Genomic DNA, 14,617 nt, shown 5'->3' with positions numbered 1-14,617 from the left:
GTTCATTTATGGCTGTATCAAATTGCAGTATGCATCTTCAATCTGAATAAACTCTTGGGTTTTTGGGGCTGAATTATTGTTTCTGCTGCCATAGTTCTTTGAAAAGCCTAGGAAAGCTGACATGCTAATACCACTTTCAGTCTTCATAAGACCCCTGTGCAGTTATTTGTGCCATTGCATACTGATGTTCTGGGCTGGTATATGCTCTCAATTCCTTAAACAAATTGCAGTTTCAGCCTCCTTTTATCCTAATACAGCAAAGCATCTGTAAGCATCTGTAAGCACTAAAATAACATTATAGAAAGCTTGGACCTATTCCTTTGTTTGAAATTAAGATTTTAACTGAACACTTTTCAAGGAAGGAAGCATCTCTCTGATTTCCCCTTGCAATGAGAATTGCTCCCCAGTGCTGAGATTCTAGACAGTTGAATCTTTACAAAAGGAGGAGCAAAATACTGCTGAATCTAAACACTTTTCCTAAAAACATGTAAAGATTGTGGACTATTTCATTCCACTCTGGGCTCTGACCTTTCTTTCTTTTCAAATTGTACTTGAAATGTATTTCTGCATTTCTGTGTATACTCATCTTGTCATTTCATTTCCATTAACTTTCTCCCTCCATTTTCCCAGCTTTCCTACCGTTCTTCTTTAATTATTTTTTAATATTCTGTTTCCCCGTTTGCATATGATTTTCTCTGGTTTTGGCTCACTGACAGTCTCCCTGTGGCCCTTGTCAAATTCATCATTCAATAACTTGGCATACTGAGAGATCTTGGCACCCACTGGTAGAATCCATGGACTAGGTGTTAGAGCCATTAGTGCTCATGAAGAAGGAACTTCACAGAGATTCTCCAAGGGCCTTTGCTCTACTTTTTTAGTCTTTGTCTATATACAACTCAAATATCTTATAGGAAACAGTTTATATTTTCACTGAACTTTACTCTTAGCATCTTGACTTGTTCTGTTTCTCAGTGTCAAAAAAAAGTAACATATTCTGCGTAAGCAATATATGCCTGTGTATATGGTTAACATTTGTATTACTTATATTAACATAAAATACTGACATTTGTCTTATTTTGTGGGGGACATAGAACAAATACTAAACTATGTGATGAAGTGGAGTTAAAAATGAAGTGCTGCCTTCTTCAAACTGTTCACGGTGTTGTGGCAGCATATACTTTATTTTCTTGAACTCTAATAACAGGATATGAAGAGGAAATCTTGGCTGTTTGCATTGAAGTATTCTGTGCCAAATCCTTGGCTGCTTTAGCACTGTGTTAAATGGGTGAGGTCTTGGCATAATCAGAAGAATCCACTTATACTAGAAATCCTGAGCTGTCAAGTGTAAAGTGCACTTGCGCCTTAGTGCCCTGTTAAATTTTGTTTAGAAGTTTGTTATGATAGCTTTGCTTTTGATAAAGGATTTAGTTTTAAATAAATACATTTAAATAAATGTATCTTAAGATAAACAATCTTTAAGCATAAATAAGGCCTTGAGTCATCTGATCTAATGCCAGCTAGCCCTGTTTAGCATGAGTTCATCATTGAGTTTCCTTCCAACCTAATTTTTCCTATGATTTTACATGCTTTATTTAATTATTACTAATTGCTTATTTGATGGATCTGTCAATAATCTAATACTTAAATCTTCACCCTATCCTCAAACTTCCATGAAGTCCAATCTCCTTTCTACTCATTCAGCAAACATCCCACAAGCTCCAAGGCAGGAATAACTTACACACTCTTCCTTTTTTAGTAAAATGCGAGGTAGCAGGACTCTGACCCACCATCTGTCCATTCAGTCTCAGATGTTATCACTGACTAGTCTTGTTCCTGAGTCATTAATTTCAAATATTATTTGTCCTTCAAAGAAATACTTATTTTTAAAAAATTGGTTTAGTTGAATCACCTGTTCTACAACCTTGACACTTCTGTAATTCTTTTTACAATTTTAACAATCATGGTACAAAGTCCAAGGTTGGTTTGGATACATTAAAATACTCATTACAAGACTTAGTCTGTTTTACTCATTATCTCACAACTTTGCTTACATACTGTGGACTTCATTCATAAGGAAAGATGAAAAGTTTCTTGTGAAGTAGTAATATTTAAATCGAAAATGGAAAATTGGCAAATCAATTACCACACTATTCAGATGTAATTAAGCCTTAAATTACCTTACTGTTAAAAGATGAACATTTTCATATCTGTAGTTAAACTCTGAATCCTCTAAAAGAATATCTGACCTTATTCTCTATTGTAGTTTGAGGTAGAAATACATTTTTCCAAAAGAAAAAACTTGCACAATAAATCCTTATCCAAAGTGATTTGGACATGAAACATTTTTTTAGTCTCTCAAGAATTTTTGCAGATTAGAAGGATTTCCTGTCCCAAACCAACAAAAGCAATTAAAATAATGAAAGTGCTTATGATACGGAGATTTAGAAAGAAAGCTGGAATGATCATAGAAAAAGGTTAGAAAACCAAGCTAAATATTTCTAAGTATAAGTAACTTAATTTTTAAATCAAACCGCAAGATTATTTTCAATTTGAGAACTGGCAAGTTTTTTGCTTTTGGTAAATATGCTCATATTTTCACATTTTTAAGTTTTCCCCCAACCTATTAAAACAATAAATTCCTTCAAGTGATTGCAGACCTACCATTTTATAATAATAGTAAAATGCTCCTGACCATTTTTCACTCTTGATAACTCTGAAGAAAGAGGCAGAGGTACCAGTAGCACTGGCACTAAAAGCACACAAGCCAAATCAAATATCTTATCTTATGTAGAAGGTGATATGAATGGATTTGAAATTGTCATTTAAAGCCTGCGTGTCAGGGAAATCACCCTCTAGCCTATAAAGGATGTCTTCTTTGCTTCAGATACTCTGACATGTCTCTGCAGCAAAACTCGAAACAAAAATGTTAAAATTAAAATGTACCACACTGTACTGATGTAGGGGGAAAACCCCTCAATTTTGGCCTATTTAGCAGCAATTACACTTGTCCACCACATGTTTATATGCTTTGATGCAAATTGTAAGCTGAGTCATATGTCCATCCCCACTGATTTAAAAGTGGGCATCCATATGCATGTTGCATTCTTCTGTATTTCAATTACTTCTCAAATTCAAACTCCACCCAAGAGGTTCAAATACTGGTCAAACATTCACAGTAGTGAAGCATCTCACCTTGTTCCAGACACAAATACACAGATTCTTGCTGTGTCTTCCAGTGTTCAGTAAAGCATTAGAGGTCCGCTGGTCCATGCTGAAAGGACAGTCCTTTAATCACTTCTCATTCAGCTGCATGGTATCAGAGATTCCTGAGAATAAAGTCTTGAAAGAAGGTATGTGGTCCTTGCTTCACCCAGTCACTTCAGTAGACCCTTGAAATGCAAACTAATATTAGTCTGTATAAAGCCTTAAAACATTATCATAAAATAAGGAAAAAAATCTATTTTGTAGATAGTAAATTATTTTTTAAAAGTATACTAGTAAGAAATTATCACAATTTTCTTTCACATTCTGATTTTTTTTTTTTCAGCTCAAATGCTATTCAGTTATGATTGCTGAGAATCTGTCAACAGAGATTCTGTGCTGGCATTTCTTTGTTCACTCAGTTCTAGTCCATTAACTTATGACATGTTGTTTGCAGGTTTCTGGTATTGAATTATCAATGGCTCAGGGAAGATTAATAAGTTAAAGAATGATTAATATGTAAATTGCATTATCTGCTAATATTTACAAGTTTCTACTAAAATTTGCTAAAATGTATTTCTGCTTTCTCTTTCCCAGTTGGGCTGCTACTCACAAGCAGAGTTCATTCAGTGGTTTCTACTAACTGCAAATTGTTCTGATTTCCCCTTTCTGAATAACAGTAATACTGCAGTTACTTGTTTATTCAAATGATAATAATGCATTTGAACTTCTCTGCCACCCCTAAAACTGAAACAGATAGAAAGTACAGTTTTTGCTGGAATTCACAGAAGTTTTAAATGTTATCAAAGTACTTGGACAGAGTGATAAAATTCCAACTACATCATTTAATTTTGTTTATATTCTGGCAATGACATGAGCAGTTCTCTGTGGGTTTTTTTAAGTGCATCATTTATTTCTTGAAACTGCCAGTTCTCAGAATATCGCTGCACATCTGTCCTTATCTCTTCTTAGCTGTACTGAATGTCAACAGTGGGAATGGATGTGTGTAAACCATGTCACCTTCTGAAGAGTTAGGCCAGTGCAGCATTGTTCAAAGCCATTCTTACCACTATCTCGCCAAGTTTAAAAGCAAAGCAAGTACTTTTAAAAAAGAAAATGTCTTCTGCATCTGTCTATTGGTAAATTGCTAACCTAACTTAACCTTCCCAAACTCCATAAACAGGTATACATAAAAAACTGCTATGCTTATGTCTGAGGTTGGGAGCGGGTAAGACTGTGCTGTGGATATTTAGATGAGCATTCATCTATTAGCACAATAACATTAGAAGTGTTTCAGGCAACTTGTCCTTGCCCGAGTATTGTAACCATTCTTTGCTGCAGAAAGATGCTAAATTCACTCTGCAGCATTTGTTTCTCTTTTGTCTGACTAAACAGAATATACATGTGACGATACACATTGCACAAGAACAGCAAAAATCCTGGAAAATTTGGAAAGGATATCTCATGAATATAATAGATTTAAAAATCAATTAATTGAATTCTTTTTTCAGGCACCTTTTATGCTTTTTCCCAGACTATTCTGTCCATAGGAAGTGCTTTGTAGTGAGTGGAGTCTGTAGTGGTAGCACACCATTTTCGTCAGAGCACTTACATAATGGTGTAGAAGGTCGCTCCTCTGAGGGGGGAGAAATCTTGGTTTGCTTCCCAACTCAGCCACTTGTTGTCTCTTATTTTATTTATGTCATTTAAGGTTTGACATAAAAAAAGTGTAGGTGTAGCAAATCCTGTAATTTAATCTCACTAGGACTATGTGCCACTACTCACCCACATTTACCTTTAGGCGGGGGAGACTGCATTCCTCACACAGTGGAGGTCCTTAGCACTTCTGAATTTGCAGATCCCTAAGATTTTCCCAGTAGAGATGCAGACTCTCACACACTCTGACCATAGTCCTGCCATTATGAACTACCTTTTGCAAATCCTTTCCTAGGCTATTGGCCCTTAGTGATGAAAATAATCTAAATTAATATCCTGCTCTGAACTGCTGTCAAATCCACTGATTATGGAGACAGCCTAGGAAGACTAGTATCATTAGGCAAAAGTTAATCTGTATGAATACCACCTGGGCTCTCAAGAGAAGTCCAGACTCTATTAGGCATCTAGTGCTTGAGGTTGTTGGCATAGGGTCCATCAAAACCCATACAGGAAACAAGAAACTCCTACAATTTGCAATAAAGAGCCTATGTTAAGGACAGTAATATATTTTAAATTCTGTCCCAGCTTGCTTGAAGCACTTTAATTTGGACTGTACTTGTGATCCAATCCAAACTCCTCTTGTGACCAGTGGCATCCATCCACTTCTCTAAAAGCAGAGGAAAGGGAGTGTCTGTCATGTATGCTAAAGGTGATGTTTGTACGAGACATGAAAGGTACAGTTTCAGTTACCCCTCACCTAAAGGAAGCTGAAACACACATTTCTCATCCTGTTGGAGAGTATCATATACAAAAAAAACCACCTACTGTCCTAATAGGAGTTGGTCATCACCTTTTCTTTTCTTATTGAGAGCGGCAGTGAGACAGTTCTCAAACTCTGAAAAGCACTGAACCAGTGCCCCTTGGAATCTCATGTGTTCTTTACCATTTAAGTTATGTGTGTACACCTCTTCTACATTAACAGAAATGCAATTGCTGCATTTTTCAGTGGTCCTTGTCTTACAGCCAGGCTTGCAAAACACTTCACAGATGGAGCTCCGCAGGCAAACCAAGTGCAGGAATAACCACTTTATGGGTATCAATCAATATAGGAGGTGAGCTAGAAGTCAAATGGCTTATTCCTGTGGAGAGTGAGCAGCTCCTGTACATGCCTAGCAGCAGAATTTTAAACGGCTTGGGAGCTTTAAAAGCCAAGTCCCCAGAGTAAGTTAGGCAGCCCTCAGGCCTGTAGACAAATGAGCAGAGGTTTTCAGAATCACAATTCTGTTGCCTGATTTAAAAAAAAAAAATGTTTATACATAAGTTACCAACCATCAGTGCTCAGTTACAGCATCAATCCATCCCTCTCAGGTGTTCTACACTGTGTCATGAATCTGTGTTGCTATGGCCCAGCTGTTTTTGCATTCTAGTTTGTTGTTTTTTGGAGATTGGCCTGCTGAGCCTCTTGTGGCTCTTACCTCTGACATCTTGTCAAGAAAAATCCCTGGTTCAGTGCCTCTTAATTCTCTCTGTTTTGGTGTACAAGTTTCATCTGTACCTCTCAAGTGTTCTCTGTGGATGGTTAGGGGCTGTATGACTAGCTGTTGTGCTCTCTCCACTCTCTGTAGGTAGCTATGCATTATGCCATTCTTATTATCATATGCCAGTTCATAGGACAGCAGGTCATGCTGTCTCTGCTCATCTTCCAGTTCCCTGTGGCTCTGACTTCAGCTCTTAGCAGCAGAGGGATAGCTTATCAGCTGAGCAAAGTGCTACAAAGTGTCTCATTTGCCATGCTGTCATGTTAGGGTGACAAATACGGATCAGGAACGGTATCTGCAGTCTTTTACATACGTTTTCAGTTATTCTGACACTGCCTCTGCTAAACTGAGAAAGTAATGGAAGCTTATGGCGCCATGTCTGAACACATACTTCTTCGCAGCTTTCATGAACTGCCATGCTGTCACTTGTTGGCCATTGTCAAGGCATTTCACTTTGCCATGTGCACCAAGGAAGATGAGTTCCATATAAATAATCCACTATTTAGGGGGATTGCCAGATAATAATACCTCCTCAGAAAAGCACGTAACAGACTGCAGAATATATACAGACTTTTTATCTCTCAACGTAAAAGATATCTAAGCCTGTCCTCTTTTTTGAAGACCCATAAGCTACCACTCTTTATGGGTGCCATTCATCTAGACTCTGTACAGAACACGATCTGTGTGCTATGTGCCAGGCAAGTGCCTTAGATACTCTAAGGTGTATAAAGGGCCAGCTGAAGTGTAGTGAAGATGTATCAAGGTCGCTAAAATGTCATTACAAGGCAACGCAAACTTCCTCAATGTGTCTGTGCTCTCATTGCAGTCCATCGGGACCTAGGGTTCAATTCAGATGCATCTGGATTGTCAAATGTGTCACAGGCCTTACTAAAGATCCAGATCTCTCTGGATTATCATCTGCAGACCAGGATATATCACAGTATCTGGAATTATTTAGTCACATAGGTTTAGTAATGCTTTTTGATATGTGAACTTACGGTTTTGACATGCTAGCCACCCTGCAGTAACGTAAGGCAAATGAATCCTTCATCCAGCATATCTACAGTAGCGTAAGGATGAATCATGGTCTAATCTGCATTCACTATCCTGACTAGGTTCCACTGAGAGTTTTGATCCCTGATTTACACTTAAATTTAAGGGTCTAAATTCAAGATGTATTGCAGTATTAGATTCCTGTGACGGTCAAGGAAACACTATCCAGCACTGAGTTTCAGCCAAGACTTTTATTCCAGTGCCTAGAACAATGTTGTTAGCACCACTCTGGCTTGTACACCTTCATGCAACTTAAAATTAAAAACGTTCCATTTGCTTTCAGACTGTTCATCATTCTGGCAGCTGCTAAAGGGTCATCTTTCTTTGAAAAAATGCTCTGATATCTTCCTTTGAACAATTTCTCTGGGCTAGTGCTGTTGTTTCCCTTTTTGTCTGTTCTGTGCACACTCTGCTGCTAACTCTAGAAAAGTGATCAAATACATCATGCTCTTACATCTTTTTACTGACTCACTCTTATTAATTTCCCTTTTGCAACAACATGGGTGTAGGCAGCACCTTATAACGGTATTTTTTGGACTTCGATTTAGAATTATCTGTTTCAAGACTCTTTAGTCTTTTGGTTCCTCTGTTTTGTTCTATTCTGTCAAAATTGTGGTTTACATTCCGCAGTGCTTTGGCCTGCAAAAAACAGCTTCCAGTTTTATGTCAAAGGTTAAGAGCAGGTTTGTCTCAAATCCCAATCACAAACTTGTCCTTTATCTATAACATTCACAAGTACTGTCTCCTCAGCCTTTAATTATTTACACTTATCCTGTCCATTTCTGAAGAGCTTTTTACTCTCTTATGAGCTTTAACTGCTGTGTTTTTCCACTGTTTTCTTAGATTGTGCTATTCATGCAATATGGATGTACCTTGCTACAGAATACCAGTGTGGCACAGCAAACAGGAGCCTTTTGACAAGCTATAGAAAATCTGGGCTGACCGTGGCAGTTAACTGGAACCCAACAGCTATTAGCCCTCCTGCAAGGTGCAGACGTGGGTCCTAGCCCTGAAACAGAGTTACCAATTAATGAAAACTCTAACCACTAGCTAAAGCTAGAAAAAAGTGGAGATTTTTCCAAAATAGTATTAATTTTATTTTTGGTACTGTTGAAATGTATATCCTGGTAACATCATCAGGCAAGCGTGGCTTTTTTGAAAATGTCAGCTACTCTCATTTATATTTAAACTATTATATGAAAATTAAAAATGGAGTTGTGTTTTGAAATGAAAACAATACTGCAGAGAGCCATAAAAGACACAGGATTTAATGCTAATAGTTAATAAAATAGGAGTGTGTTTCATTACTATATCTAATAAGATAATGACAGTGCTAAAAATATTTTCCCTGTTCCATAAAAAGTCATAGCTGTACTATAATCAGTAAATACACTTAAAATATGCACAGACTATGTTCTTATGAGTTTCTCTATAATAATATGGTATTTTAACTCTAACTGAAATTCTTTCAATTTGCATATTTAATTTTGGCATTAATTACTTATAAACTATGATGAAGAATTTATAGTAGGCTTCTTGGATGCTTTCATGTTTCAAATGTTCACATTTTAAATTACAAAAAGGACTGTTAGGATGATCTGGTGCTTTCAAGTCCTTTCTGTGTATTGAAGTATTTTCTCCAGCTCATCTGACCTTATTATAAACCTTCAAGTACATTCATAAAAACAAGTGACTACATGGAGAAATTCAATTTCTATTAAAAAAATAGCCTATGTCTGGTTCGATCTCTCTTCTACTTGTTGACACTTACATTCAGTGACCTCTCAGCCTTTTTGGATAACCCATGTTGTGTACATCAGCCTGTCACGGGTGGCTCTGGCAGGCCCACAATACACGACAGGGTTATAAGAGTTACCCGAGTTGCTCGTGTTTCAGGAGTGTTGTGCAAGTGTTCATTTAGTTTCTGTACACCTGTAATCATGTATAATGCATATGAGAATGCATAATGTGTATGAGAAAAGGGTATAAAAATGATGAGAACTGTGGGGGTTTTCTATGTGTTTCACACTGATGAAAAAGAGAAAAATACGGTTTGCTTTTGGGGACCAGTCCTTACAACTGACGTTTCTTGTGTTTTCTTTGATAATGAGACACCTTCTTAAGGAATGCAGACTTGATAATTATTCACCTGCACAGATGCTACAAGAACAGCATACCCAAGATGCAGGAAAAAAAGGAATTCCAAATGTTTTGCAGTTATAACGAGGCTGGGAGAATATATCTAGGAGGAGTGTGTTTGCCTGCGGTCACAGTCCTCCCTAGGCATCCACTGTGTTCGGTCTTGGACACATGGTGTTGCAGCAGGGAGATTAGGACAACTCAGTGTAGCTGTTCTTGCATTCTTGCATCCTTATATACAACATGGTGAATTTAGAATATTGATGATCTTATTAACTACATGGAATGTAAATAAAAATAGCTTGGGGAAAAAAAAGTGGGGTTTTTGGTGTGGTTTGTTTTGTTTTGTGTTATTTTTCTTTTTAGTGTGGCAATTCCAGCAGAAATCTGCGCCAGCACTTATATGCTGTTCAACAGATGGGAAAAAAAAAAAAAAAAGCAGGTGGCATTTTTGTTACTGACATATTAGCTGAAAGGTCATGATGTGTATAATGAAAAGAGCTGTTAGTGAAGGCCATTTTACACCTGTCATGAGATTATTCAATGACGTTATTAATTCTACTCTATAACATGCTAACTTTTATCAAAGAAGTGACACAGTGCTGTGCATGGACTTCAGCTAGAAAAATCCTCTATCCTGATCAAGTATTTAGATTTTAATAGAACTGCCCCAGAAAGTGGGATCAGCTTTCACTGATCCGCTTGCAGGGATATGGTCTGTTAGCTTGTAGACATTACAACATTTGGTATATAATAATGGTAAGATCTGAATAATGGATAATGCAATGTTCAAAGAAGTTGCTACATGTAACTAGGTTGCTTGTGCGCACCCTTAAACAAACATAACATGATATAAGCAATCTTTACAGGTATCTGGAACAAAGATATCACTTGGGAAGTTAAAATATAATTGATATCATTATTCAGTGTGTTAGCTCTTGAGGAGAGTCATCTCTTCTTAAACACTATAAAAGTCTTTCAGCAAAGGACATGAGTAAAAGCCATGATTTGTTTCATAAGGTTTTAATCCATCACAGGTAACGTTGCCTTCTTAATTATTCTTATAGCATCTTGATGAACTTGAAAGTATAGAGGTCAAACTATTGCATTAGGTTTTAAATTCTATCTGTTGCATTATTAAAGCAGAATGGAAATGCTTCTTTTGGATTTAAGTAAAATATATCTGTGAAAATACATTGTATAAATAAAGAAACAGCTACATGTCACTGAAATTCTGCAAACCTTGCTTGTACTGTTGTGTTAAAAAACATGGCTGTGTAACTGGTAGAGTGAAAATTCAAGTGGCTCAATTATCTTTATAAAGATATCTTCTTTATAAAGATTCGGCAAAGTTGCAGATTCTGAGAATGTTGCAATTCCATTTGTTCAAAGGAAGAGGTAAAAAGTGTAAAATAGTTTACATTTCCAGAAGCCTTACATAATCATAAAGCCTTTGTCTATCATTATTTTGACACCTTCAAAAGAGAAATGGGCTGTAAAATCAGATTCACATTTCCATTTCTAATTGGAATTGACCCATCCTGGTTCAATTCTAAATCAAGACTCAGATCTAGCAGAAAAAAATGATTATGAAAAGAAAGGAAAATCTTTCACAGCTAATCATAAATTTTTTCACTCAAGCAAGTTCTTTATAACTGTGTTAAGCAAACATGTATAGCTTACAGTCTGCTTTCTTGTTTCCACAGTGCATACATTATAACAGACTTCATGGGCATCAGGAATGAAAATTTTATGAAAGTAGCTGCAGTTGGGACTTGGATGGGAGATTTTGTCACAGCATGGATGGTAAGAAATGTAATATTACATTTTAAAAGAAAATAAAAGGACTATGTTTGTTGGTTTCATGGGGGAGAGGAGTGGAAAGGATACATTTCTTGAAGTATTCAAGTATTTCAACCCAAGCAGAAGGTTAACAAAGGTGAAGTAGTGTAATGGTGGGGTATTTAATTAGCTGGGAGTCTAGAAGAGTTTCAGTTAAAATGTATCAGAGCAGTATTTAATTTCTTCTGCTGTGAGTGGGAACTTTGCCATTGATTTCTGTAAGGACAGCACAGTGGCCCTTCTTTGCTATAAAACAACATCATGACTTGCTGTCTTGTGAAACAGTGAGTAATGGCTAGAGGTAGACAAGTCTAATGAAAAGGATTAAAAAAGAAGAAAAATTAACTGAAAGATGTGAGAGTGATGAAGATGAGAGAAAGAACATAAACCAGTTACAGCCCACAATGGGAAGGTAGCCTGTTTGATATGAAACTATCAAATTAAGTTTGTCTCTAATTTAGGATTTAGAAGAATAAATTTTTCACTTGGATTATAATTGTTATGAAGGTTCTCTCCTGAAATATGGGCAACCCAAAGATCAGCTTAGCAGAAGGCAACCAGAAAACAACAGCTAACTGGGAACAAAGTGAAGCATGGGCACATGCTTATATTGTTCAGGAAAAGCATTTCTTAAACATAGAATGATAAAAAGTTAATTAATTTTTTTGTTTGTTTTAAGTAAGATTAGGTTTTTATGATTAGTGTAGGTAAGAATTTTAACAATTATGACTGTGACTTTCATGTACATTAGGTTTAAGTCCATGAGTTTTTTAAGTTTGCAGAATTGGTTTTAATTAATCTGATTTTTTTTTCCTAATGATTCATTGATACCTCTATTTGTTTACTCAAAAGAATCAGCATAATTTTAGAGGAATTCATTAACACAGGGAACACTGCTTGATGATGGATGTTTCTCACATATCAAATAAATATGGAGGGAAAAGATCTCATTACTGTATGTAGCTCGTGACTGCAGTGATCTCTGACATAAGCAAAGAAACAAGCCAAGGTTGATAAATTTTAGGACTCTGGTATGTACTGGGAGAAAACACTACAGGAATAGTTTCAAGCCGGAATGACTAAGATGCTAAGGCTGTAGCCAGTAAAACTGTAGGAATGGTTTTAGAAGAGTCATCTGAGTTTCTGTCAATTTGTCTTCTATCTTTCACGTATTTGGGACATACTGTACAACAGGCAGAAGGAAAAAAAAAAAAAGCATGAAGGATTGTTCAGTACGTGTTGGTGGTTTGTCCGAGACAAATTATGCTCTGTGACATGCTGGCCATGAAAAGCAAGTGCGGAGCAGATCATCTCTACATACATTACAGTAAGGACATTGCAGCATTGGTGCATTGACTGATGTTGACAAGTAATGTGGGTTTCTTGTGAATCAGTGGTAAAATTCATGGCCACTTCTGAATGCCTTTAGCTTGACCCTTTTTTTTTTTTATGGGCTTTCACAGCTTTATCCCACTGTTGAAGGAAAGATGATGCATAAACTAAGCTGAATTGAGAGGGGTCATGTTCATCATACATATGTGCCTTAGAGCTCCAGTGACAGATTACATACAAGTTGCACTACATTAGGTAATGTTCAGTGCTTTCAGTCACTCTTTTCTCATTTCCTGGAAAAAATCTATTACATGCAGCACTATATAAAGCTTGGAAATGACTGGATTCAAGGAGCATGAAAATCCTGATCCTCTTCTGTGTACTCAAAGCACTCTCAGGTCTTTTCAGCAATGGAGGCACAATTGGATTGTGCCACCGTGGATCCCATTGGTGGATGGAGTTGTCAGTGAAGAATGGGAGAGAGAATGGCAGAGACTGCAAAGGCAGTTTGGACGGGGAGGCTGTTTGTAAACTAGGTTGGTTCTCTTAGCTTTCAAGATGAGCAGAGGACATGAGGTTGGGGGGTCAACGTGTTTCAGAACATGCTTTGGTTTCACAAGGAGAATTAAGAAGTGTGGTTTGTAGATCTTCAGAGCAAAGGAGCGCAGTGAAATTGCTTCTGCAATGCAAATTTCTAGGTAAAAGTTATAAAACAGTCAATGGAAATTACAGTGCTTAAGGGCAGATAAGCCTAGGAACATCAAAAATGCTGCAATGTCAGGTAGAGAGGTACTAGGAACAGAGGAGAGTGGACATGTACGTTGGTGCAAACTTCCCACACAGCCCAACTTTAGCAATCTTATTCTGTATAACAAATATTGTCATGTTGCTTAAAATATTTGAATTTGCTTGACTTCCTCTATTTCAAGCCCAGCATGACATTGATATCAAAGTGACATGAGTCTTCTGTGGCATTATTATATTCTATGAAGTCCTCCAGTACTGTTTGGAAACAGGGAAGAAAAAGCAAGCCTTTAAAGGAACCTTTGCACATCATCCTATTCACAGCACTGCTTATATTTTCTAATGTTTCAGAAGTTTCTGTAAAGAAACCACCCATCCTTAAACTACAAAAGAGAAGATGAAAAAGCAGATGTAGCCTTCACTTCAGTGTATTTGAACCATACTGGAATTAAGATTTTATTCCCTATTTAATTGGAAACTTTGGAAATAAGCAGGAATAAAGCAGAATAGATGGGATTTCATTTTAAAAATGAGTAATCAGTAAACAATAATATTGCCCTAGTACAGCAAGGAGAGGCTTATTAAATCAGGGAAGTGATTGAAATGGGAAAATATGTTTTGGATTGCTGTTTGTTTTGGATTTAAAAGGCAGAAGTGAGCCTTCCTCCTCAGTACTTCCCAGCTCACTGACTGGTTTGGTGACAGGGTTTGATTCAATTCCTAGTAACATCAGCAATATTCTTTCCATTGTGTAACGAGAATGGGGCCATGCTATGGGTGCACAGCAGCTTCTCCATTGTACCTCTGGCCAGGAGCTTCTGCTACTAATAATCACCTTTGCTGAAATCTGTAGTAAGTGTTAGATGTTCTAAACATGTCTGTGAAGAGAGGAATGGGTTCAATACACTGTCTCTGCACTTTTTCCTCTTTGAAGCTAGGGAAGTGCATTCTGTATCTGCTTTGACATGTTCTCCTGCTCTCATAAAATGTGCATTCTGTTCTCATGGAGAGTGCTTTTGAGGCAGACACCACGGGATTTGGCACAGTAGGATAACTTTGAAAAAAAGATTGGATTCCACCCAGACAAGCCTATAAACTAGCAATTATGGCTG

General features: G+C 37.0%; 1 protein-coding gene across 1 annotated transcript in view; it reads left to right on the top strand.

Annotated features, from left to right (window-relative positions):
* The window catches only part of LOC104510396 (transmembrane protein 117-like), a gene marked incomplete at its 3' end in the record, with an annotated part of 134,021 nt that overhangs the window by 47,175 nt on the left and 72,229 nt on the right, over window positions 1-14,617 (top strand). Inside the window, exon 3 of the mRNA XM_010152635.1 lies at window positions 11,294-11,393. Coding sequence (XP_010150937.1) covers window positions 11,294-11,393 — 100 coding nt within the window. The remainder of the gene's footprint in view (window positions 1-11,293; window positions 11,394-14,617) is intronic.

The sequence above is a fragment of the Eurypyga helias genome, unplaced genomic scaffold (genome assembly GCF_000690775.1).
Source record: "Eurypyga helias isolate BGI_N326 unplaced genomic scaffold, ASM69077v1 scaffold10950, whole genome shotgun sequence".
Lineage (NCBI taxonomy): Eukaryota > Metazoa > Chordata > Aves > Eurypygiformes > Eurypygidae > Eurypyga > Eurypyga helias.
This window is presented reverse-complemented; position numbering and strand designations above follow the sequence as displayed.